The sequence below is a fragment of the Phocoena phocoena genome, chromosome 18 (genome assembly GCF_963924675.1).
Source record: "Phocoena phocoena chromosome 18, mPhoPho1.1, whole genome shotgun sequence".
Taxonomy (NCBI): domain Eukaryota; kingdom Metazoa; phylum Chordata; class Mammalia; order Artiodactyla; family Phocoenidae; genus Phocoena; species Phocoena phocoena.
Window position 1 is genome coordinate 70,465,995 of NC_089236.1, and position 26,729 is coordinate 70,492,723.

The window sequence follows — 26,729 nt, forward strand, 5'->3', positions numbered from 1 at the left end:
CCCACATGCCGCAGAGTGTGGGCCATGGCCACTGAGCCTGCGCGTCTGGAGCCTGTGCTCCGCAACGGGAGAGGCCACAGCAGTGAGAGGCCCGCGTACTGGAAAAAAAAAAAACACCCACAAAACTGAACTCACAGATACAGAGAACAGATGGGGGAGCAGTGTGAAATGGGTGAAAACGGTCAAAAGGTACAAACTTCCAGTAACACGATAAATAATGAGTCCTGGGGATGTAATGTACAGCATGGTGACTATATAGTTAATAACAGTGTATTGTACATATGAAAGATGCTAAGAGAGTAGATCTTAAAAGTTCTCATCAATATGGGAACATATGTATATGTATAACTGATTCACTTTGTTATAAAGCAGAAACTAACACAACATTGTAAAGCAATTACACCCCAATAAAGATGTTAAAAAAAAAAAAGTTCTCATCAGAAGACAAAAAATTCTGTAACTATGTGTGGTGATGGATGTTAGCTAGACTTACTGTGGTGATCATTTCACAATATGTACATATATCAAATCATTATGTTTTACACCTAAAACTAATACAATATTATATGTCAATTATATTCATAAAAAAGAAAAAATAATAAAATGTACATTCCACAGCAAACAAACAAAAAAAGAAATCGGCAGTCCCAAGGTTCCAGTCAACAATTCTGCATAAATGCACTAAGAAAAGAAGGGGATACTTATCGAGTGCTTGCTCTGAGGTGGTCACAGGGAGGAAAAGAGAACAGGGAAGAAAAGGAGAACCAGCGCACTCTTCTCCTTTAGCACTCTGAATAATGGACACTTCCTTTCAATCAAAATACACTGAGCTCTAAGCCCTTCTAGGGCAAAAACTATGTCTCTGACACAGGGCCTGGTACAGGATGCCCTTAAAGTTTGATTAATCATTGGTAAACGAATGAATGACCCAAACTGATAAGGCTCTATGTGATTCTAGAACAGAATCAGAAACAATGTCTTATCATGAATGGGTAGGGATATTACTGCTTCTTCTCTGTAAAGGTATTATTAGTTTTGAAGCCCTTGCTCAGCTTAAAAAAGGACTCTCAGCCCCCATATTTATGAAGTTGAACATTAACATGATGTTTAAGAATTATTCCAGAGAGTTGTTCTCTATAAAACAAGTAGTCTCTGTTCTAAGCCTGTTGAAAGAGGACGGAAAATCCCAAACACAGAAGAGTTCCTGAAAACACAGTGACTATCCACAGAGACCAGGAAAGGTGCTACCGGACTTTAGCAGTGGTTCCAGGGTATTGAGACAAAGGGGGATTTCAGAGTTAGGGAGCAGAGGGAGGAGGCTGGCAGAGTGGAGGGGTTGTTCGGTGCTGCCCGGCCGAGCAGAACAAGGTAGACAGGGCTAGGCATCAGGTCCCAGTGTCCTGCCCTGCTCTGCTGTCCTGAGGTTACAGCAGGTGGGGCTCAGGGCACAGGACCTTGTCGGGAGGGGTCAGAGAAGTGCTTGAGGTGTGGGACACAGGGTTTCCCCAAAACTGGCTAGTAACTGAATGTAAGTCTCTCTCTCCCAAGAATCAGGCATATGACCCAGCAATCCCACTCCTGGGCATATATCCAGAGAAAACCATAATTCGAAAAGATACATGCACCCCAATGTTCACTGCAGCACTATTTACAATAGGCAGGACATGGAAGCAACTTAAATGTCCATTAATAGAGGAATGGATAAAGAAGATGTGGTACATATATACAATGGAATATTACTCAGCCATGAAAAAGAAGGAACTAATGCCATTTGTAGCAACATGGATGGACCTGGAGATTGTCATACTGAGTGAAGTAAGTCAGACAGAGAAAGACAAATACCATATGATATCACTTATATGTGGAGTCTAAAAAAAGGGTGCAGATGAACTTATCTACAAAACAGAAATAAAGTTACGGATGTAGAAAATAAACTTATGATTACCAGGGGGTAAGGGGGGAGGGATAAATTGGAAGAACTGGGATCAACATATAAACACTACTATATATAAAATAGATAACTAAAAAGGACCTACTGTATAGCACAGGAAACTCTACTCAGTACTCTGTAATGGCCTATGTGGGAAAAGAATCAAAAGAAGAGTGGATAGATGTATATGCATAACTGATTCACTTTGCTGTATGCCTGAAACTAACACAACACTGTAAATCGACTATACCCTAATTAAAAATAAAAAAAAAAAAAGAATCAGGTCACTCTGTGCCTCAAGACCAGCAACGAATTTGGGAGATAGAAATCAACCGTTCCCTTGATAGTCTGTGATGTGGAAACTGAGTGGGCACTGGAAATAACAGTGAAAACCAACTCAAACGCTAGACAGTGCAGTTGAGGGATGGCTGTTCTCCTCCATCAACTTTAAACTCCCAAGAAAGAACGATTATGATCTGCAACTCAAAGCCTGCGTGGGCAGGTGGACACAGTCAGAGGACAGAGAAGACACAAAAGTCCACCGCCAATAATAACTTTCCGGGGCACGACACTGAGGTCTGGCTGTGTGCAGACAGGTAACCTCCTGTAGCTTTGCATTTTCCAAAGACTAAACAAGCTGAGGGTGACAGCAAAGGGCGGTACCAGTCTGGAGGTGGGTCCCTTGGTCCCACTTTAATTGACTCTTTCCTTTTCCTAAAGGGGGTTCAAGTGCATGGGAAGGTGGGACAGCCTATAAACAAGAGGTCAATGGAGAGGCTTCTTCAAAGGCTTCCTAATCAATCTATTCATCTTCTTACTGTTCCAAGTAATTCAACCAAATGAAAATCTGTTCATATTCTTAAAGGCTTTCCACAGAAGCCATGCCTACCATGGCCACAGGTGTGCAAACATTAAGTATTTCCAGGTGAGCTTTCTCGAAAACATTTACGTACTTAACATTAAAGGCCTATAACAATCTCTTTACAAAATCTCTTTCCAATTTAAAAGTAAACATGCTATAAATGTTAAAAGAATGCTACCAGACCAAAAAAGAAAGGTTATATCACTACTAAGAGGTAATATACTAGAGTTCCATTAGTACTAAAATATACTTCACCAATTTCTCATGAATCAAAGTATTAACTGAAAAAACATCATATATTAAGCACTTTTTCCTTTGGTACCAGTTTCCAAAGGCCTTATTTTAAAAATCTATCTTTTGTGTGGATGGCTCTTGGAAATAATTTTATAATTTACAAATGAATGAAAAAGAGACACATAGTTCAGAATATGTACATTTGTGTATTGGAACACAGAAAAGGTTAGCAAAAGGATCCAGGGAAAGAATATAACATGTCTGTAGTTTTTCGCCATCCTGTGAGGACACTCCATTAAAGGAGGCTAATAAATGCATCAGTTCACTTGCTAGAAGAATTTTTAGTCTTCTGATAATTTTCCCATAATTTCAATAAGAGCAACCTTTAGAAGTAGTGGGAAATTTTATTACATCTCCTAAATGATGTGTGTTTGAACGCTGAATCTATCAACATTTAGTACGTTCTTCAAAAAGCTCTTTTGATTTCTTTGAAATCCATTCAGAATAAGGGAGTAGTTACTTTAAGGGAAGATATGTTAAAATTAATAAAATGAGGGCTTCCCTGGTGGCCCAGTGGTTAAGAGTCTGCCTGCCGATGCAGGGGACACGGGTTCGTGCCCCGGTCCAGGAAGATCCCACATACCACAGAGTGGCTGGGCCCGTGAACCATGGCCGCTGAGCCTGCGCGTCCAGAGCCTGTGCTCCGCAACGGGAGAGGCCACAACAGTGAGAGGCCCGCATACCGCAAAAAAATAAAATAAAATAAAATAAAATAAAATAATAAAATGATACTGCACCAAACTTTTGAGATGTCTAGGAGAAAAGCCAACAGACTTGATTTTTAATTTTCTTCAAGAAAAATACTACTGATAAGTTGTTATGCTACCTAACTGCAAATTCAGATTTAACTGCCATCTTAAGAATACAATATAACAATACAAATACATAAAATGCAAAAACAAACCATAACAATGCAAACAATACCACTGTTTGTAATGAATACGATGGTGAGAAGTAAATGAAGCTGCTCCCTCTCCCATTACCTATGGAAACGGCTGGGGCTGGTGTAATTCCCCATCTCCCACCCCCAGATCCCTGGGGGCTGTGTGGCTCTTGGGAGTTTTACAATCATCACAGGTGGGGAGATCCCAAGCCCAGAAGAGCTGGACATGCCTTATTGCTAAGTTAACTTTCAGTCTCGGGAAGGAAAGTTACCCCCACTGTTTTCTGTTCTTGAAGCTGTTCTATTTAGCTGTCCCCAAACTCTGCCATATCAGAAAAATGATGAGTCACAGGAAAAAGTGGTGGTATGATAAAATAATAATAATAAGAGAGGATGGGGAGTGGGTGGGTATGACCCAGTCCTGAGTGAGCATGGAGGTGTGGGCCCATTGGAGTCACCCTTGCACTGTGTCTTAGTAGAGTCGCAGGTTTGAGGGAACCGGTACTTTGAGATATACAACCTGAGCCCTGTGTTCAGCTGTCCAGGACAGGATGGAGGAGGGGCCCTTCCCAATCTACCCTTGGACACTATGGATAGTTTCATACAGATGTTCTAGGTATATAACTATGAATACCTAGAACATCAAAACAGTATAGCCTGTCCTAGAAGAGTTTGCAGTCCTGCCTAAGTCTTTTTGTAGAAAAAACATAAAGGGTTAAAAGTTATCTATTGCTCTTTTTAAAAAACACCTTTTGTAATGAACAAAAAACATATATAAGTAGAGATGCTGATATAGGAACTCATGTCTCCATCACTCGGCTTCAACATTGACTCCTGACCAGTCTGGCTTCAACTAAATGCCAACATGCTTCCTGCTTCCTCTCAGATTATTTTGAGACAAATCCCAGACTTTATATACCACTTCATCCATAAATATTTCAGCATGTGTCTCTACAAGAAAGGGATTGTTTTTAACACATACGTTCGATGCACTATTACACCTAACATTTTAACAATTCGTTAACAGAATTGAATGGACCTCCTGTTTATTTTTAATGATTGTTTTGACAGGCTTGCCTCGCTGGTCCCTTGAGTACAGGGAAGCAGAAGAACACAATGTAGTTGACGCTGGCTTTGAAGTGAGTTAAGACTCAAGGGTGAACCCAGTTCTGTCATAAATAGCTGTGTGATACTGGGTAAGTTACATAAACTCTGAGTCTTACATCTGAAAAACAGGGAAAGTCAGTCAACCTATCTTAAAGACTGTAACATAATTAAATGAGAAAAATACACACACACACACACACACACACACACACACACACGCCAGCAGAAAGTCAATAAATGGCAACTATTATATTAACAGCAAACATCTGCTTTCTTAAGTAAAAATACTTCCTGCTGGGAACTCCCTATTACTCTTTACTAAAAAACCTTTTGGAACTACTAGGATGGTGACAGTTACCTGTCTGTCATGTCCCGGGGTTGGCAAACTTTGCAAAGGACAGGGCAGTAAGTACTTTAGGCTCTACAGGCCAGGAGGCCTCTGCTGAAACTCCTAACTCTGCAAAAACAAATGGATGTGCCTATGTTCCAATAAAACTTCATATATAGACACTGAAATGTGAATTTCATGTACCTTTTAATATGTCACCAAACACTATTCTTGTGGGATTTTTACCCCCAATTATTTAAAACCGGAAAAAGTCATTGTCAGCTTGGGGTCTGGATTTGGCTCATGGGCCCCTGTTTACCAACCCTGAGTGACCCCACTTCACCAGCCCCAGCAGACACAAAATCCTGAAGGAGTGGTCTGCCCTTCCTTATGAATAAGACATCAATTTACCGGAGGAATCCAAGTACAAGCATTAGTACATGAACAGTAACACTAAGGCCTGGCAGGGGACTGAACCTAAGCTTCAAGAAATACTGTGGAAGAGACTCAAGGAAACCCAGGTACATCAGTGTCAGCTGAAACAGCCCTGCTTGAGCATTCCATAGGGATCACCCCTCTCACTTTCCCTTTTCTTCCCCCCTTCCCCCCAAATATAAATTGACTGTGATATATAAAGAGAGTTCTACAGTCAGGAACTGACTTTGTAACAGAAGTTGAATGCATAACACCGTTGCTGGGGCCAGCATGTATAAATGCTATGTAAGCTGAATGTACTGTATCCAATTTCCATTACAAAGCAATCTGGAAGGTATGATCTGACTTGGAGGGAATCAGAACCCAGATGAGTAGAGCTATACAGGGATTCTCCTAGAACGCTATCAGTGCACGGCTACACTGCTACTAATAACCAGGCAATTCCCCCTCTCCCCTCCACACACACACAACTGGTCATTTCAACTCTGTTGTTTCCAACAACGACTTTCTCTGTAAGTATCAATGACGCAACAATGAAAAAACAAGAACCTCACAATCCAGGTGCATATTCATGGCTACACATTTTACCAGTTTTCAAGGTTTTTCGCCAACAGGTTTTAAAAAAAAAAATCATAAGTTTTTTTCCCTCCCCCTTCAATTTTGCTGGAAATAAAAAACACAAAAATCAATCACAACCGCTTCAGCACCAAGAGCAGAAGCCCTGGGTTACAGAACCCAACAAGGTGCTCCCTGAATACTGTGAACATCGAAGCACAAGCCTTTGTATTATTAAAAAAGCAATGGAGTTACAGACATCACTAAAAAGAGCTGACATCTTTGACCCACATTCCTTCAAAGCGATAAACTTATATAAACCGACATTTTCCCATCTGTTAGAACACTGCTCAGCAGGACAGAAACACGAAGAAGATGCAAAATTAAGAAGGCAAAATGTCATGCTTACTTTCTCTAAGTGCTTTACAGTAGCCAAGGAAAGATAACAGAAAAAACAGGGCAGCCAGGAGGTCTGCACAGCCGACAACAGCAGCAACCTTAAAAGAAGGGGCAGAAGAAAAGATGTATGTAAAAAACATTTAAACAAAACTTTGGAAATACAAAAAAATTCCTTAGAAATAGAAAACAAAAACCTTATCAGACTTGGCCATCTATTAAAACAATCCCTGCAACTGTGACGCTTCCCTGTGGTCTGATCTGACAACTGATTTTCTTTTCATTTTTGGTCTAGGACTTGGGTCAGCCGCTTCCACAGGAAGGCTGGGTTGGCTCGAACCCAGGGAGGGTTCTTTTGTGGGCCACAGGCAGCCAGCGATGCCCACAGGCAGTGAAAGCCCGTCACTCAGCACACTGCGCCCACAGCTCCAGAGGCCTCTGCTCTGATCAGGTCCCCATGGTGAGTTTTCAACTGGAAAATGGTATCAGCTCAAAGGGCATGATATTTAAAAAAGAAACCTTGATTGGAAACATGAAGGAAAGGTGGGAAGTTCATATTACAAGTCATCAGGCAAAGAGAATAAGACACAGGGATAACGTTCAAAGCTGCCTCTGCTATCTTTTCCTCCCTTCAGACCAAAACCAATGAAGTGGGTTAAACTGGAAAGCAGAACGCTTCAAAAGTGGTAGATGAGTAAGATGAAAAAAAGAACGCAATTTCTACCATTTCTTCCCCACCCCCCATCTTCTACATCTGACGACTGCCCTTCCCTTCTCCACCTTAGTGACAATGAAGCAATATAAAATCTGTGCTTCATTTCTTTGAAGCTGATTATTCCAATAATTACTTTCCAGATCTTCATGGCAACGAAAGACCCAGAGTTCCACTCATGAGTATTGGTCTAGTTTACATGGCATTCTTGACTAACTGGCACCTGGATGGGACATACGTCAAACCCTTCACTGTGATTCTCTAGGTATCGCATTAATGGCTGGGAAGTTCATCTTTTCTTAAAGTGAGATATATGATAAGTCAGACACAGAGTAAAGACTATCCTACAAATGGAGATGGGAGAGTATACAATGAATATGAAAATTACTATATTTACATATGATTCCCAGGTGCGTCTACAAGCAATAGCTAAAAGGAATGCCTTTTAGGAGCAGTTTCCTGCTACGCTGGTTAGATATGACGGTCTGAGGCAATCATCCATTCCGATGGTGAACTGCTGACGGAGGGGCACGTGGCAGCCCAGGGTGTCATGCAATCACTAAGAAGATTGACAGCTGAGTCCAACCTGTGACTGCCACGCACATGAAACAACCTCCCGGGAAGGAAGCTAAGGACAAACAAAGGTTCAGCAGATCTGAGCCAAGTATGCCAGCATGCCAGAGGGTTAAATGGTACAATTACTTCATGAAGGCAGTGAATATGTAATAAGACTTCTGGAATCCTCTGGCCTGTAACTCACTCACTCAGAGACACAGTGAAATCGGGGATGCAGCGAGACCCAACACAGAGCCGGGCACACAGTGGGTGCTGGGTCACTGTCCATTGCTGCGTGAATCCCAAAGATGCTTCTGTAAACACTGGGAGGTGCGGGGGTGGGGGGCAGAAAGCAGCAGACAGAGGACACAGCAGCTCAGGGTGAAGCAGGTACACGCTCTGCAGCTCCGGGGTGAGTGATGGAGGGGGCGCCTGGTGCTCTGGGCCTCCCATCAGGACCAGAGATGGGTGGGAGCTGTGGCTCTCTACAGGGCCTGAGGATGGCAGGGAATCCCAAGGCCTTTCAGAGGATAAAGTGAGCAAAGCCAACCCAGAGAAGTGTATCCAAAAAGGTCCTTAGAGCAAGGGGGTCGAGGAAGCAGGGGCTGGGGGATGTGGAGGGTCAGGGAACAAGGTTTCTTGAACTGAGTGAGGGGGAGGGAAGTGGTTTGGATAAACACCAGGAATAGGGGCCCAAAAGGCCAGCCTAAACCACTTGTTATCTGAGTGGCTGAGGTACATTAAAGACTCTCACTAACTTATATAATATTGTAAATCAACTAAACCTCAAAAAAAAAAAAAAGACTCCCACTAAAATGAACTTTGAACATCATAAACTCATTTTAAAGCAAACAGTCTGCCTTTGGTTCACTGAAGATACTCCCAAGTCTTAAGCGATGTACGTCACATCGTCTGACATGAAGAAAAACAAGTTTTAAAAAGTATGGCAAGTGTTTCAGAGTAAAGAGTATTTAGTCCTTCAATGAATTTTTGGCATAGTAATTAAAGAGAGATTTCATAGAAAAGAAATTTTAAAGGCTACCCAAGGAGGCACTGCGTTTAACGGTTTGGGGAATGGGCATGGGTACGGAGAGATTTTATTTTTCTTTTCGGATATTTGCGTATGTCTTTTCAGGCAAATTTATTTACAAAGGCTATTTTTTTTTTTCTTACAAATAACCTGAAGCACTCACATCAGAGTGTTCTAGAGAAGTCACTGCAACTCCCCGAATCCATACAGCAGGAGGTGGTGGCATTTCCCCACAGGGAACAATTTGCACTGGGGCCATGGAAGGAATGAGGGGAAGGGGAAAGGGGGAATGTTTCACCATCCAATTCCTTCAGGTTAAACTCTGGGTTTATTGGATGGGCAGGGTTATTAAGAAGACCCAAGCTTCCCTCTTTGACACCCGAATTCAAGCAATTTGAAATTTTCACCAATGTTTGGTGGAAAAGGAAAACCTACAATAACACTGGTGTCCTCAGGGAACTCCCTGGGGACTCCATCCTGGTCTCTAAACAGACAAGAGGTAAGGAAACCCCCTCTCTTAGCTCTTCTCCGTCCCTTGGTGATTCAACCCACAGCCCAGAGCACAGGGTGCTTCCTCAGTACTGGTCCAGAGAGCTCTGAGGAACTCTCCTTCCAGGGTTTCCTTGGGTGGGCCTTGTTTTTGCTCACTGTTTAAGTGGGTTAAATGTAGAGTGGGAAATAACAGCGGGGTATGGAGAGGATGAAAACAGAATACCGACTATTTGTCAAAACGAGGAAAGGTGAACATACAAATGATCTGTTTTAGAAATGCTATTTTTCCATGACCCATAACTTTTTCTTATAATTTGAGTTTGAACGGCTTTCATGGAAAGGAGGGAGAGGAGAGATGAAAACATTTTTCAAATATTCTCTTCTCTCCTATAGCTGGACCTCCCTTGGGTTAACATGTTCCCACATTGCATTTAGCTAGGGTGTGTGTGTGTGTGTGTGTGTGTGTGTGTGTGTGTGTGTGTTTGTACACATACAGTTATACTTGTCGGCATTTCAAATTTTTCTATAAACTAACTTCTCATATTTAAAAGCAGAATTGTAGGGCTTCCCTGGTGGCGCAGCGGTTGAGAGTCCGCCTGCCGATGCAGGGGACACGGGTTCGTGCCCCGGTCCGGGAAGATCCCACATGCCGCGGAGCGGCTGGGTCCATGAGCCATGGCCACTGAGCCTGCGCGTCCGGAGCCTGTGCTCCGCGACGGGAGAGGCCACAGCAGTGAGAGGCCAGCGTACCGCAAAAAAAAAATTTAAAAAAAGCAGAATTTTAGAAACATTTCTTTGGTTAACAATTCAAGTATTTCATTTTGCTTTTTAAGATTACACAAAATTAGACAAGGACCAAAACAGTAAATCAGTATTTTTGCCAGAAATTCCCTTATTTCTGATAAATGTGCACAACACTATTATTTAGACCATAAAGAGAACTTGCATGGAAACAAATTCTAATCTGATCACAAATCTATCTATCTATCTATCTGTCATCTATCGGTATTTATCATACCATAGTTCCCAATCCCTTAAGTCCTCTGAACCTGCTGAAGTAAAAAAATTATGAGACTTTTAAAAAAGCTTTCAAGTAGTAAGATATTAGAAGGAGGTTGTGAGAACAATCCTGCAATCTTTTTAATACCAAAGAACAGATAGTTTAATAATATTAACAAAATCAGATGCTAAAGGCAGGAATTCCTCCCAGTATTTTGAAACTGACTTCAAGATGCTCAATGCAATTGGTCAAAACGCAGGTATTTAAATACATACCGAATGCAGAAATCTATTGTGGAGAAGCAAGAAGGTCCATGTGGTATTTTATACTAGGTACTTCACACTTATAGAACGAATAACTAAAATCAAACATGCTGACTTACATTTTCAAAGGGTTCCATGGCAGTGGGGTAGAGTGGTTCCTGAAAACCTCACAAGTATTTGGTTAAATCCCAACAGAGTTTGCACTGAACACATTCAGCAGCGGCTCAACGGATTAAAAGCAGGAGCTGCCTGACTACATGGGCTGAGAAGCCAGGTGGGGAGAATTCAGGAGCAAGTCCCAGCAGGATGCGGGGACCCACTTTCCAGGTCAACTCAAAGCACGCTGGCCTCTCCTGGGCTCAGGCTCGGATGACCAGATCTTAAGTTCTATCCCTGCATCCACCAGCTACGTGACTGACCTGGGTAAGTCCTTAATTTGTCCTCCCAGGCTGCCTCCTCTTCTGTAAAGTGGAAATTGTTATGCCACCCCAGCTGATCCCACGGAGTTTTGGTGACAATCAGATTAAGTATAAGAAAGTATTTAGGAAGTTATAAAGCTCTCAGCTAACATCGGAAAATTGCATCAGACCCAACCTGGAAGAAAAGTAATCTCAGACTCTGGTTTTTAGACCCCAAAGCTGGGCAAGACTCAACATTCATACCTTCACAATTTGGTCATATAAGGAAACAGAAAGTATTACCAGAGATCATACCACACAGTCATTATACAGTCTTCGCCCATAGGGGACCCTGTGTTTGCCCTAAGAGGGACCTGTTAGCCCTACAAATCATCGTTCTAAATGTCTAAAAGCTTGGGCTTTCTACAGCCATACGAGTATCCGAGGGAAGCCTGTTTTAGGGAATGAGCTGATACACGGACTGCCTGTCCTCCTTACACCAGTGCAGAGGCGGTAGGCGGACGATACTTACACACTCGGTGTGCACCGGGTGCACAGCAAACAGCAGGGCAGCCAGCAGGGACGACCTGGGGGCCAGGTTTAGCCTCCGGCCCTTACTCGTGTACTGCAGGCCCCCAAACAGCACGGAGAAGACGTCCACCAAGAGGATGGAGATGCCACTGTGCAGGAGGATGTTGACCACGTGGAAACTCAAGGGGTGGAAGCCTCCCGACAAATAGCAGTTCATCCTGCAGTGAAAGAAGGGTGTTCACACCAGAGGTCCAGAAGCACGCGAAACAAAATGAGAACCAGCTGGAGGAAAACCCTGGTGCATGAAAATACCAAAGGGAGAAGAGAAAGTGTGCAAGTTTGATAAAAGTCGCGTCAAGATAAATAATGCCTGTCAAGCTAAGAAGGCTGAAGAAGAGGTAAGAACATAATTAACTGCAGAGCAGAAAATGTAAGATAAGGGCATCTCAGAGGAGTGGGACAGAAAATACTTGGAGACGAAACGCGAAAGGAAAGCTAGACAGTTTTTTAGTCGTGATAAAGGCAAGACTGTCTCCCAGGAAGATATAACAGACCACACATTACTCAGGCTACCCCATAGGGACCTGGATTTAAGATAGTAGTGTGACTTGCTGATTCCCCCACCCCACCCGGTCCCCACCCCCCGCAAATACTCCTTGACAGTTTGTCCACTAGCCTTCCAGACAATGGAGCTACTTCCTTATAGTCAGGGATTCTTATTTCTGTTGCTTTTCAATCACCAGTGGTTCCAATTCATCATTTCCATGCTTCTTTGAGAGATCTACACACAGGTATCTAACGCATCCAAGAAACAGCTACGCATGGGAACTTTTGTGAGACGAACAAATCTGTTTAATGCAAATAGCTCCCTGATTAATGGGGGGTGGGGAGACTGTCTTAAGCTTCGTTTTGGTTTTGCATATTGATGTGGTCACAGGAGGAGGATTTATACCTTAGCTTTTTATAATGAAAAAAAAAAAAATCACAATTTCATTAGATGCTACATGTTGCCTCGACATATTGTTTCCTCAGTATTAACTCACAAAGGGTCCCACCTCCAAGAACTGTGCAAAAACACGGACCACTTCACCAAGTTATCCTTGCCCAGACCCAGGCTAATCTTCTCAGTGTGGCTCCACTGTCAGTGTCTGCATCGCCAAAGCAGCATCACCCTAAAGCGATGCTTCCAACCTAACTCCTAATGGCTGGAATTAGCATGTATTTCTTGGAGACCCACGTAGTGAGTGGCTTATACGTCCCTCCGGACCACTGACCCAGGAACCTTGTCACATACCACCTGGTACAACGTCAGGCACAAGCCTTGGGTGTCCCTCCCATACAGCCGTCCTGTCGCACCTCACCTGAAAACGAGCACCGTGAGGGGTCGGTAGGACTTGTGACTTGTGTTGCTGCTCAGCTGATTGCCCCAGAAGTCATGATGCCACAGGTCCCCGAGGGGCGTTTCTGCTCGGAGGTCCTGCGGGAACACACCAGAAGAGGGATCAGGGCTCCTCCCTCACCCTGGGCGGAAGTCCTCTCTTCTCCATCTCTCCCACCAGTCCTGGGTCAAGCCACCGTCATCCTCACCCAGGACCCAGACGGGCCTCCTCGCGGGTGCGCTGCGCCCTCTGCCTGTTCTCCAGTAATCCCTCCAAGATGCAAATCGTGTCACCCCACCCACCCTCCCCTTCCAGGACAAAGCCGACTTCCTGACAGTGTGTGGTGCCCTGGCTCCTGCTGAACTCTGCAGGCTCATCTCGCAGACTCTGTGCTCTGCTCCTGGCCTTCGTCTGGTCCCCACACGACTCCTGCTGCCACCCACCTCAAGGCTGTGCACGCACAGGTCTCTGCCCAGACCGCCACCCCTCAGCTCCCCACAGCTCAGCTGCTTCCGCTCTTCGTATCTCGGCCACTGGGCTGCGACCTTCTTGAGCTGATGCGATTCCCTTCCCTTTGGGGCATCTCGCGCCTGTCCTCACAGCACCTGCTGCAGGGCAGTTTATAATCATGTGACCCCTATCTGTCTGCCCCACTGGACTGGGGCTCCTCGAGGCCTGGGCTTTCCTGCGTTTGGTGGGAGTACACAGAAGGTGCTCAATCCATGCGGAATGCATGAATGGACCATATAGCTAAGTGAGATCACTATTACTCTCTCTCATATCCAATACATAAGGTAATTTACCAAAAATATCCCAGTTCAAACCTAAGAGTAAGCATATAGATTTTAAAGTTTCCCATTTTTGATCATGAGCTAAGCAGATAGTAAAATTACAGAAAAAACAATTTCCATCTAATTTTTATGGATAAAAATTACTAAATATGTTAAAATGATACCTACCGTATAGGGTAGTTTAACTTGGTACTGAACTACAGATACTTTAAAATGAATCTTTTGTTCTTTTTACATTTAAATATGAAACTAGATTACTTAAACTGTGTTTAACAAGAAGAAAGGCACTTGCAGTAGGTATCAAAACTGAATGTTAATTTTTTCTTCACAGCACAATTAAACAGGAACATTTTAGGATCTAGAAATTATGATGTAATAAGCACTGCATGGTGTAGCAGTCAAGATTCTTCACTGCAGTAACCAAAACAACTCTGATTAACTTAAGTGAAAAAAGGAATGCCTTAAAAAAGATCACAAGGCCCAACGACTCCCAGGTGGGCTGGAAAACCTAGTTTGGGGCTGTGCAGCACGAAGGGCACCAACAAATCAGACCGCCGCACATCTTGCTGAGGCTGCCTGGCTGCCCGCAGACCCCTCTTCTCTGTGTGACTAGCCCCTGGCTCCAACAGGTGGGTGTATCTGATGGGAGCACCTTTGCCTGGGTCTGCATCCAAACTGGACAGTCTTTGCAGCTCACAAGTGTTTGAAGATGGAGAAGGCCCCAAATGGAAGAAGTGTGTCACATCATGGGCAGCCCAAGAGAGCAACCAGTGTCCAACACACACTGGCATTCAGTGAGTATTTGTTACTTAGGAGCTTAATGACTCAAAGGGAAAAGCTTGGGGACAGGCAGCAGAGGTGAGCTGGTCACCTGACACCCACTTTGAGGGTGAATTTCACTTCCATTGGGTATCAGCTTCAGAGGCCTTGAGTGTCTGGACCTCCCTCTCAGAGTTGATTTGATATTTCACGAAGGTTGTGGGATCCACCCACTAACTTAGGTTACTCCATTACCATGCTGGAAGTCCATGAACTTTTGCATTGTCCCAGAAGTACCTGCTCAGTTGTGAAGGAATTGAGCAGAAGATCTTTCCCTCCATTTGAGCAGAAAATGAACACCAGCAAAGCTCTAAATATTTGATTAGGTGTAGCCTACACACAGCAGGGTGCGCCACAGGAAGAAAGGTTAATTTTTCCTCCTAATGATTTATGGAAAAGATGTGTCGTGTCTGAAATTCTTGCTAACTCCACGGTCTCAAAGAAAATCATCATCTCAATGAAAAAAGGCAACTCAACACTACAAGGAAGCATCTGGAAAACAGTCTTCAACACCAATAAAATCCAGTAACAGCCTGTTTCACATTACTGTAGGCATGGTGCCAATGAACAGAGGAGGGCCTTTCATTAAACAGGAAAGGCAAAAAAGGGGGCTAGCAAGTTAACAAAGGGGCACCGTGTGATGCTCTAGAAAACACTGCCAAGACAATGTGCGGTAGGGCCACAAAATGGCTTCATCTGCCTTTCCTCACAGGAAGGAAAGAGAATTACAACCTCATACCTGGGCATCTGATGTACGACATAGCTCCTGTCTGCCCTGCCTCGCTCACCAAAGTTCTTCGACATGGGTCCTGAGTTAACACTTTATATATCCTCTACTTTATTAGAGTGTTAGAGTCAAGAAACTCTCAACAAATGGAATTTTAAAAATAAAGGCATAGCCTCATATGCCTGTTAGAAAAGCAATTCTAATAGCTATTAAGCCACCCATGTGACATAGTTGCTTAGAGCTACACACTTCTTTTTGTTTTAAGCACTGTTTCAAAAAGAACTGAAACAGAAACATCTGCAGTAAACTGCTGGGTGAACTTGAGGGAAATTACAAGTGAAGAACTTGGATTCAAAATAAACATCAACAAGGCTGCGGTCTGCTGTCGAAATCCAGAAAATCAGAAAATCATTTAGAGTATGTTACAAATAAAATATCTGCAAAACAGTCATCTCCTTACCCCTCACCCTCTCTTCCCCGGCCCACAGAATACCTGTTTGTTACATAGAGAATTTTTCTCAGTACTTTCAATATGAAAACGACTCTTTCCGAATTTGGGGAATCCATGACTTCAAACTTTTAGGAGCATTTAAGGACAGTGTTACAAAGAAATGCTACAATTTCACCTACTAAAGAAAGAGATTAGTAAACTCCTTCAAGTTCTCTTCTCCCGTTAAGGCGCACACAGAGTATGTGCTGAGCGGTGAGACTGTCACAAAGGCTCTGACCTATGCTGTTTCCACATACTTTCTCCTCTGGGCTCTCCCTGCCTCCAAGTTTCTTGCTCTGATTTTCTTTTAGCTCGCTGAAATCTTTTTTCTTCCCTGCCCACAAACCTATTTCTTCTTCCCTACCTCTAGTCAGCGAGTGAAGGAGAATATCATTTTCCCCGCGCCTACTGGTGAGCAAAACTGGCTGGGATTTTGCAAACTCAGCAAACCTGAGTCTCCAAACATGAAATGAGCAGGAACTGCAGCTTCTGCGGGCAGCACAATCCTGGTCCTCCGCAGCTGTCGGCAGGCTGTCCTGATGCTCTCAGCGAAGGACAAAGAAGCCAGCTCGCTGCCTGCTGCTGAGGATGCACCTTCGTACGGCAGGGGAAACGCATGATTCGTGCGTGTGTGTGTGTGTGTGTGTGTGTGTGTGTGTGTGTGTGAGAGAGAGAGAGAGAGAGGGGCGACTGTTCTGGCCTAGAGTTCTGGAAATCTGTCACAAAACCTGAAATAGTCTGCAATGCCCCGCAAAACCCTGGCCTTGTCATCTTAGAGTAATGGTCTCTCTGATACGTGCGTGGACTGGGGCCTCATGTAGGGCACACAGCCAGGGTAAAGCTTGAGGTTAGGCAGGGCTTGGAGACCCTGCTGCCAGTGATAAAAGGGGCCCTAAATCAAGGAGATGCTCTCTAAAAGAGATGGGAAATCCAGAGCACGATGGGGGCCCAGGCAAAGGCTCAGCCGAAGTTCAGTAGAGAAGAATTCAACACCGATGCAGAGCATCACTGGGACGTAGGCAAGTGGTTAATGTCAGTTTACCGAAGAGACATTAAGATACGGACCTTATTGTTAACAACTGCTTCAGAGTCGTCAAAGACAAAGTCTCCATCGTAGCTACGTGCGAAACACACGAGGGAAACAAATCCCACAAGTAACTTAGCCCAGAGAGGAGGAAGAATGGAAGACGGAATGATGTGATCCAAATCGGCATCCCACTCGGCCATCCTGAAAACTGCGGGCCGCCGGCCTCTTGCTCCAGCATTATGCTGGCTAGAAACCTGCAAGAAAAGCGACACGACATAAATATTGATCATTGCCTTGTTAGGAATGTTTATACAGTAGACATGTTTACCTCAAGTGAAAAAGAGCTAGACACTCTTATTCATTTATGCTCTGAGTTTATAGGATGTGATCATTAACAGCTTTATATCATCGTTTCAAAACTCGAGTGGACAGAAAAATCACGTGGGACACATGTAGATTCTCCTGGGCCCAAATACAACCTACTAAGTCAGAAGTCCTTGGGCTTCTGACGCTGGATTATCCTTGAGAAACATTGATTTAAGGGAATCCTATGTTTATCAGCCCCATAAGGCAAATCATTTTTATAGTCCTTGAACCAGTTTACAAAGTTGAAAAAAAAAAACAGTTACCATCTTGCTTCTTCCAACCAAGAAAAATCAATAAATATTCATTGTTGGGTCTTAGCACATTGTGTGTGTTCGTGTGTGTGCGTGAAGTATGGTCCTGACTCTGAAAGAGCTTACAGTCTATCTGCAGAACACAGACACTCCTGCCAGTTAAACGAAAATCTGGGAGAGAGTTTAATAGAGGTGAGGTCGCAGGGCACATGACCGTGGTTCCCACACAGGGGACAGACAGAGGAAGGAGGGCACACTGCAGACTGACAGGCTGGGGACGGCATCATTCCAGAAGGAGGAACTGAACCCTAAAGGAGAACACTGGGAGCTATTCCAGGTGAGGACACGACCTCCAATATTGGTGAAGGAGTCAAGTTAAAAACAGACACGTCTTTTAACTTTTCTTTCAAAGGGGCAAACGTTAAAGCCAGAAATTTCATTTCTCAGTCTTGGCCATTTCTTAGTTCTGTGGCCCTGTGTGTGCCACCTATCCTTAGGAGTCCACTTCTTGTGTACTTTGCAAACCCAAAGAACTTTCCAGCAGTGAGAGTTGCCTCAGAGCTTCCTGACTTGGAATTTGCCCAAACAAATACCAAACTCCCCCTCCTCTCCAATCACACTGCATCTGTCCCCATTCCCCACACCCTCAATAGGCACTTCCTTTGGTTCTACCAGGATCACGTCTGGGTCAAACTGCTTAGAGGTTCCAATCCTGTGTAACTTTGGCCAAGTTACTTCACCTCTCTGGGCCTCAGTTTCCTCACCTCTAAAATGGGGATGATAACTGGGTCCGCCTTACATGAAGGTTAAGCAACACACCCACCCGAAGTGCTTAGAAACACTGCCTGGGTTTAACGAACGCCGAGGGAAGGTTACCTGTTATTACTAGTACTTTCTTCAAAGAGGGAGAAAACACAGGCACAGAATTATTCTCTTTTGAGAATCCCCTGGAGGATTTGGTGTACTGGTACTGAGGCTCTCGTCTTCCCCAGTAAGGGAGCAGGGCCCCACTCCTTCATGCTGAGATGGAAGAAAACCCCAAGCCCCTTGATTGGAGAGGCAGTTTAGATGTACAGCGGACCCCTGAACAACTCAGGCGTTAGGGGCACTGACCCTCCTCGCAGTTGAAAATCTACGTATAACTGATTATAAGTTCGTATCTGTGGCACCTCCCCATCCGGGGACTCAATTAACCACAGATCTTGTAGTAATGTAGTCTTTTTTTATTTTTTAGCCTCGCTAAAAAATGGGGCATGCAGGATCTTAGTTCCCAGACCAGGGATCAAACCCACGCCTCCTGCAGTTCTGTTTTGTTTTAGTACTGTAGTCTTTGCTACGGAAAATAATCTGCATATAAGTGCACCCACGCAGTTCAAAACCGTGTTGTTCAAGGGTCAACTGTATTTGTTTCCAGGTGTCCAAGGAAATACCCCAGATTATGGAATCAATAAGAAGTCAGCCCAAGAGGCCATCCAAGGTCACAGGTGCTGGAAAGCGGTTCAAGTTTACAATCCGGAAATGAAAGGCTCTGCAACTCTCTCAGCACTGGGCCCTAGAGCTTCTCCACCTGATGTAACTCATGCTCTCAGCAAGTGCAGGGGGTGGGGGAGGGAATATTCCAGCCACTATCTGCTGCTTTTTTTTTTTTTTTTTCTTTTTCACTGAAAGGATAAAGCACTGGTCAAATCCAAATCACAGTTGCAAACACCACAGAGGTCACCACGCAGGCCCCAACCACTGTGTGTACATTTCAGCTAAAGAAATTACCCCTGCTACTAAAAATGAAATAAATAAGTGTAAAGGACTGAATAGTTAGGAAGTTACCCTGACTTAACATGGAGGGAATAAAAGCATTCTTTGATTTACAAAGTGAATGTGAAGGAAAGCAAATACTCTTTATCAATTTTAAATGCAAAATAGAGCTGTGAGCTGACAAGCAGTCCCACAACTGGTCTTGATGTTATCTGCTTCAGGCCCAAATATTTGAAGTGTTTCACAAGCGGTTCTGTGAGGTTCAAATGGCCCTCCAGGAAGAATACTGGGTCAGGAAATAATCTGTGCTCCTAAATTAGTTGCTGAGCCTCCCTTTTCATCTCAGATTGTTCGTAACACATACCAATCGCTTTGGTACTCGGACGGAAGGCAGACTACAGACCTGAACATCTGGGGTGCCCAGGGGGCCAGGCCTGGACTCCTGGGGGAGTCAACAGGATGGGTGAGGCAATCTCAGAATGAGCTCCCCCTCTTCTCTGGCAGGGACATTGGGAAGCCTAGCGTCGGTCCCGTCCCCGTCCAGGCTGGCTCTTCCCTCCTTATTGCTGAGTCCCTCCCCTGGTCGCCAAGATTCTCACATCTCTGCTGCCCCAGAGAACACTCACAAATGCCCTTTCCACTTCAGGTGTGATTGTTAATGGGTATCAGAGGATAGTTCCAAAAATACTGTGGATTAGCAAATGCGATACAGGTACAGTGCATTAGGAATCTCGGTCCAGCCCCGTGGTTAAGAGCACAGGCTCTGGAGGCACACAGATTTGGACTGGCTACCGGCATGACCCTGAGCTACCTAGTCCTTCTGAGGATCCATTCCTCAACAGCACAATAGGGTATCACTACTGACTCCAGCGGGTTGTGCTAAGGATTAAATAAGACCATATATGGAAACAATTAGCTCCCATGACTGTAATCATTTTGGAGAGATTAGTACCAAGTGACCAGCCCCTGACCTCCTGTCTTGGGATCACCAGTGTTGCCATTCCTGAAGATGCGCTAACCAACCAAGGCGAGCAGTAGCCCATCAGGTGACCTGATGCAATTGAGAAAAGGGCACCCTTCTTTTGGGCAGACCCGGTGCACTGCTTCCCTGGCCAGGCATCTGTATGTCCTGCATAAAGTGCACGGCTGTACACCCTGATCCTCTTCCTCCAACAGTAGATGGCCTTTTTTCTGCAATGTTCCCAGCCAGGCTTGGTGCTCAGGTAAAAGAAGCCCTGCCGGTATGAGGTGGTACGTGGAGGGAGACGGGTCCCCTCCACCTTTTATGTATCCAGGCCATGAACCAGGAAGGCACACAGTTCTGTTTCTCTCTTGATGGGCCCTGGGAGGCATGGCCCCATTCCTCTTCTACAGGGGATGTCCTGCCTGGGAGCCCGGGCTCCTGGGCCATGGCTGGATAGTAAGTTTGCCTTACGGACTGAGAATAATGGAGCAACACAGTGGCCTCAGGCTCAGCCCAAGCAGAGCTCCAGCCAGTTTTACCAGTGACAATGCTAGTGTTGATTCCTATCTGACTCCTGTGCCGATCTCCCACTGTGTTGAGAATTGACTGACGCCTATGAGTAGTTGGATTTGGAACGAAGCAGAAGTCTCTATATTCTCAATTTCTCAAACTCCTTATACCAAGCCTCTATTTTCAGGGGGTTAAAACAAATTAACCGATCATCAATGAAAAGGTCAAAAAGACCTCGAACAGGGATCCCACGCCACCCCTCAAAAGCAAACATCAGTCACTGAGCTGCGAACCCTGGGGACCTGGTGACAGCTGACACAGCAGCCTGGACTGGCAGATCAAACCTAAGTGATCCATGGAAAAATCAGCAGCAACCACCTACTGAAGAATATTCTTCCCCCTACACTGACGGGCCTTCTCGCATCAGGCTAGCCTTTCTACCCCATCAGTAACAATCCATCCACACACCAGTTGCCCTCTGCCAGGCTGAGATGAGACAGTGCCTCTGGAAATCCGAATAAAGAACACAGTTGTTTCTGACCCAGAATGTGGAGACCTGAGTTGACTGCTCCTTTCTTGGGGCCCCCAAGGCACGGGAGACAATCATCTCTACCGCTCTCCACCACGCAGCGCTGAACACAATACTACTCGAGGTATCTTCCTCTTGTGCTTGCCTTCCCAGTTTCTTAATTCAGTAACACATGAGGGCCATGCCTGCCAATAGCCGAGAATGACTGCGGAGGTTCGACATTCACAGTTCCACTGTGCCACAAAGTTTCCAGCTTGCTAGCTTGTAGCCATTTTCCCATCTAAGTCGGCCGGTGTCACTTTACCCCACCTCCATCTGGGGCGCGCCAGGCACGGTCGGGACTGCGGTAAGAGGGGACAGGGAGGGGATCCAGTCAGTCCTCACTGTTAATTGTTTCTCAAGAAATTCTCCCCATCCATCTCTCTCTGAGAGAAAGCAGTGTGGGACGATTCACAGTGCTCTAGCTAGATCTTTCCTCTAACTCCTCCTTTCTTTTGTGTGTGGTTAAAAAAAGAAGAAAACACACACACAGCCTACAGTCACAACATCAACAAGACCAGAAGCCCCGCGGAGCTCGCTGGAGGTGAGACGGCGGTTGCGCCACCTGCTCTGCTTCCCCAAACTCCAAGCCCGGGCAGAGAAGTGGCAGCTCGGTGGTCCCGGGCGCCCCGACCCAGAGCACGCCGCTCTGCCCGGCAGCCAGCGCCGAGTGGCTGGCACTCGCGGCGTTGCAGGGGAGCCGCCTTTAACCCAGAGCAGGAGGCCGAGCGGCCCGCCTGCGCCCAGCCACCGCCCGCACTGCGGCCAGCTGGCGGCCAGGCGCGGGGTGGCGCGGGGTGGCGCGGGGCTCCGCGGCCCGGTGGCCGCTCCGGGGACACGCCAAAGGCGCCCGTGCACCCGGGGTCGACGAAGCGCCACGCTGCTGGAGTGAACAGGGGCGGAGATGAGAGCGCAGGGGCGCGGGCAGGCGGAGCATGCACCCTCCACGCCGCGCCCTTTGTCCCGCGTGCTGCTTACACCCGGGCGCATGGCGACGGGGCCCGCAATCCCGGTGACCCCGGCCCCGGCCACAGCCCGGGTCCCGGAGCCAACTCCTCCAGCAGCACCGCCGCCCGGCCCGGGCCGGACCGCAGGGCTCGGGGCGCGGCGGCAGTAAGGAAGAACCCCGCGTCCGCTCCGCACCCAACTCCGCTCGCCCCGCGGCGCTCGGCAGCGCTCGGCCCTGCAGGGGCCGCCCCGCCCGTTACCTGCAAGGAGCCCGAGCGGCGGCCACATATCCCTCCTGCGCGCTGAAAGCCCGGCGGCTCTCGGTACCAGCCTGGAGCCGGGCAGGGGGAGGGGCCTCCCGCGCCGCTCCCCCGCTCTCCGCCCCCCGCCCCTCCCCCGGCGCCCCGCGCCTCCCGCACAGTCCTCAACTCCCCACGCGTACTGGCGATCACTCTCACACTCCCGCCTCGGCCCTCCTCCCTCCTCGCGGCCATTGGCTGATTCTGCCGTCACTTTCACGCTGCCGCCGGTCCCTCTTCAGCTCATTGGTGGGCGCGCCTATGACGTCATGCCAGAGGGCCCTAGTCGCGGCGGAGGAGTCGCAGGGACAGACTGACTCGGTGGCCGAGGAGGAAGCGGAGTTCTGGGCGCGGAACCTGGGCGGGGTCGGGGCGGGAAGGGGCGGCCCCAGCCTGGCCCCGGGAGGCGGGCTGCGGGAGCTGGCCTGAGCGGGACGCCGCGGGCATATCTCTCTCCCTCCTGTTGTCCGCCGCGCCGGAGCCTATTCCTGACCGGTCTCGCGGTCCTTGCGCTGTCGGTGGCGCTCGGCGGAGGTACTGGAGGGTCCCTGCAGGAAAAGGAGCTGGGTCGGAGCGACCAGAACTCTAGACTTCTTCCTGTCTGGGAGGGGTTGTTTCAAGTGTGTGTCTCCACTTTCTGCCTCAGGAAAGAACTGAAACTGCGTTCTTCCATGCAAGGTCCTGCTGCCCGGGCTTTTGTTTTTAGCAGATCCTGTTCCACGGCCCTGGTCTTTATTCTCCTGCTGACCCACAAACCCTGCTCTGGCCCTTCACCTGGCCAGATCCGCCATCCATCCATCGACCATTCACCAAGTCATTGTGACCTAAACTTCCACTCCCAACTGCAATGCCACTCTGCGCATTTCATAACCCCCATTCTTAGTATATTACTGTCTCCTGCTTTAAGAAAAAGAGAAACTTTCCCCACTTTCCACCGCCAAACCTGCAAAGCTACTCCTAAAATCACGGATTCTGAGCCCTCCCCCCATCCCGCCTTTTCCCCCAGTATCACAGAATCCGATCTAAGCTCAGTATCTCCCTTTCAACTTAGATCTGTATCATCAGCATTTATTAGCCCCAAGCCTTCCTCTCTCCTCCACGTACCCTTCCAGGAGCCCCCCTGTCTTGCTTCTATTCTCCATAGCTGAAGTTGTTGAAAGGTTGCCCACACTTTTCTAGCTTCCCAGCTCTCATTCACTTGCTTTCCACATTCCACTGAAACTGCCTTGGCTATAGTCTCCAATAACACCCCCAATCACTAAATACAAAGGACACTCTCCTACTTCATTTTACCTGATCTCTTAGCAAAGTTCATTCTTCCTCCTTAGAACACTTTTGGTGACAGCGGTACTCTGCATCCTGTTTTTCCCGTCTCCTTGGCTTGCTTATCTGCTTCTTGATAACCTCCAAATGACATATTTTAAAGGTCTTGGCCCTTTCCTCACAAGCCACAGCTTTTCCCTGCATGATTTAACACACCACCGACATTTCAATGAATGTCTTCCAAATTTGCAATTCGGATCCTGACTTCTCTGAGCTCCAAACCCAACCCAAGTATCTAGCTTCCTATTCAGCTTCTCCGCTTGGTTGTCAAAAGAATCTTGCATGGAGCACATGCAAAATGGGACGTGTGCTCTCACTGCGTGCTCCTCTTCAGGTCTCCCTGTCATAGTGATGGGTCCAGTAGTTCCCCAATTCTGCATTCACCGTTGGCATGTTAACAAGTCACCAAGATTCTACTTGCTACATGTCTGTCAAACATGAACACTTCTTTCCATTTCCACTGCTACATTCAGTGCTGTGCTACTGTGTGTGTCTTCGTAACCCACATTCAGTGATGTCACATTGGTAGATTGCAGTTGGCCGCTGTGGGAGTATTTACACCGTGGAAATTGGCAATGCAAATCAGAGCTTGATTTGGTGTTTTGCTGACTGTCTTTTTTGCTAGACTAAAGAAAGTGATGGAGGAAATAATAATGCAGATTAAATTTAAACTTAATTTACTAACACTACTGCGCTTAGTGCTGACATGAAAAGATTTTAGTTTAATGGGTTTAATTTGTACAAGGGTGAGACATAGTTGAGCTGATCACATATCAGATATGATATATTGAAGTCCAAACCCCCAGCACATCAGAAGGTGACCTCATTTGGAAATAGGGTCTTTAGAGAGTTAATCAAGTTTGGATAAGGTCATTTGGTGGGCCCCATCTAATACGGCTGGTGTCCTTATCAAAAGGGGGAATTTGGGGCTTCCCTGGTGGCACAGCAGTTGAGAGTCCGCCTGCCGATGCAGGAGACGCAGGTTCGTGCCCCGGTCCGGGAAGATCCCACGTGCTGCAGAGCGGCTGGGCCCGTGAGCCATGGCCGCTGAGCCTGTGTGTCTGGAGCCTGTGCTCCACAACGGCAGAGGCCACAACAGTGAGAGGCCCACATACCGCAAAAAAAAAAAAGGGGGGGGGGTGGAATTTGAACACAGACAGGGGGAAGACAACATGAAGTCACAGGAGAAGGCAGCCATGTGACGGAGGCACGGGCAGCAGTGGTGCAGCTACAAGCCAAGGAACACCAGCCACTGCCAGACTCTGGGAAGGGGGAGCCCAGCCCTGCCAACACTGGGATTTTGAAGCTCCAGAGCTGGGAGAAATACATTTCTGTGGTTTTAAGCCTCCCCCTCCCCCTCCCACATCTATGGTGTTTGTTATGCTGTGGAGTCAGAGTTCACTCTGACAACATCCTCAGGAAGGGCTCCTGACCAGCAGGCCTGGAAATGGCTCCCCTGGACACGTCTGTTTCAGACACAGGTGCCCGCTCCTGCCATCCCTGTGACTGCACCACGCTGGGGAAGCTGAGGCTACAGCGTCAGGTGCCAGTTCATCATCTGACGACTGAGGGGAAAATCGTCAAGCTGATCACACATCAGATTTTTTTTTTTCCTGGCTGTGCCACGTGGCACGTGGGATCTTAGTTCCCGGACCAGTGATCAAACCCGAGCCCCCTGCATTGGGAGCGTGCAGTCTTAACCACTGGACTGCTAGGGAGGTCCCTCACATATCAGATTTAATGACAATAAATGTATTGGGAAAAGGGCAGATTGAGATGCAATTCCATTTGTGAAATCGTGGTTGCATTACAAGCATCAGTTGGATACAGATATAAGCCTTTAACAAAAATCAACAAAAGCATTCCGTGAGAATCCATCTACCATGTGGAATTTGCAGGAAAGTATTTGCATATTTTATCGTTACTTGTAAACTGTGTACTAAAATCCTGTATGTCATTTATAACATTTATAAACATTTGTAATATTTATAATATACATGTGTGTATATATAGACATACATTTTTATTTTCCCTAGAGAACCAGTTGTCAAGCATTTACTAACACATCACGGATTGACATAGAATTGCCAGTGCATGGTGAAAATTAAAGGTTCTACTTTGTTTTATTCTTGCCTTTCAATGCACTGTAGACAATGCACTCCTTACCACCTCCCCCCAGGACGATGCACTCTCACTGTGGCCACGCTTGTCATGTGACTGTTCCCACTACTCTTAGATTGAAGCCCCACATGCTGCTGCCTGACCTGGCCCCTTGTCTGCTGCTCCTGTCACTTTATTTCCTAAGCTCAGCCATGTTGGCCTTGTATAGGCCTACAGTGTGCTCTGCTCCTTTCCATCTTGGGCCGTTTGCACATCCTGCGAGCACTCCCTCCTGCTGGCTTCCGTGACACGACTAACTCTAATTCATACCTGGGTCTCTGCTCAAATGTCAGTTTCTAGGAAGAGTCTTCCCTGAATTCTCTCTCCAAACCTCCTTAGGTCCCTCTGAATATGCTCTCATAGTTCTTATCACAATTGTAACTAACTAACCATGTGATCATGATACCAAGTCTATCTCCATCATTAGACTTGCATGGAGGCAAGGACCACATCTGTCTTAACGACTGTACCCCCTGCAGCTGCCATGCCCACCACATAGCAGATGGTCATCAGAGTCTCTCAGAGAGAAGTACATTTCTGAAAGTCATTCTGCATGTTATTGGCAATGCTGGAGTTAGAACTGG

At 46.5% G+C, this 26,729-nt stretch overlaps 1 protein-coding gene across 3 annotated transcripts in view; it reads right to left on the reverse strand.

The window, feature by feature from the left end:
- The window catches only part of TMTC4 (transmembrane O-mannosyltransferase targeting cadherins 4), a 60,760-nt gene extending 38,084 nt beyond the window's left edge, over window positions 1-22,676 (reverse strand). Inside the window, exons 1-5 of one of the 3 annotated variants that reach the window (XM_065895981.1) lie at window positions 22,624-22,676; window positions 17,043-17,258; window positions 13,133-13,248; window positions 11,773-11,989; window positions 6,804-6,891 (exon numbers count right to left, since the gene is read on the reverse strand). In XM_065895981.1, the coding sequence (XP_065752053.1) occupies window positions 6,804-6,891; window positions 11,773-11,989; window positions 13,133-13,248; window positions 17,043-17,204 (583 nt within the window). In that variant the 5' untranslated portion in view covers window positions 17,205-17,258; window positions 22,624-22,676. Of the gene's footprint in view, window positions 1-6,803; window positions 6,892-11,772; window positions 11,990-13,132; window positions 13,249-17,042; window positions 17,259-22,623 lie in introns of those variants that run through there. The other 2 variants (XM_065895983.1, XM_065895982.1) reach the window with 2 other exon arrangements.
- Window positions 22,677-26,729: the final 4,053 nt, after the last annotated feature.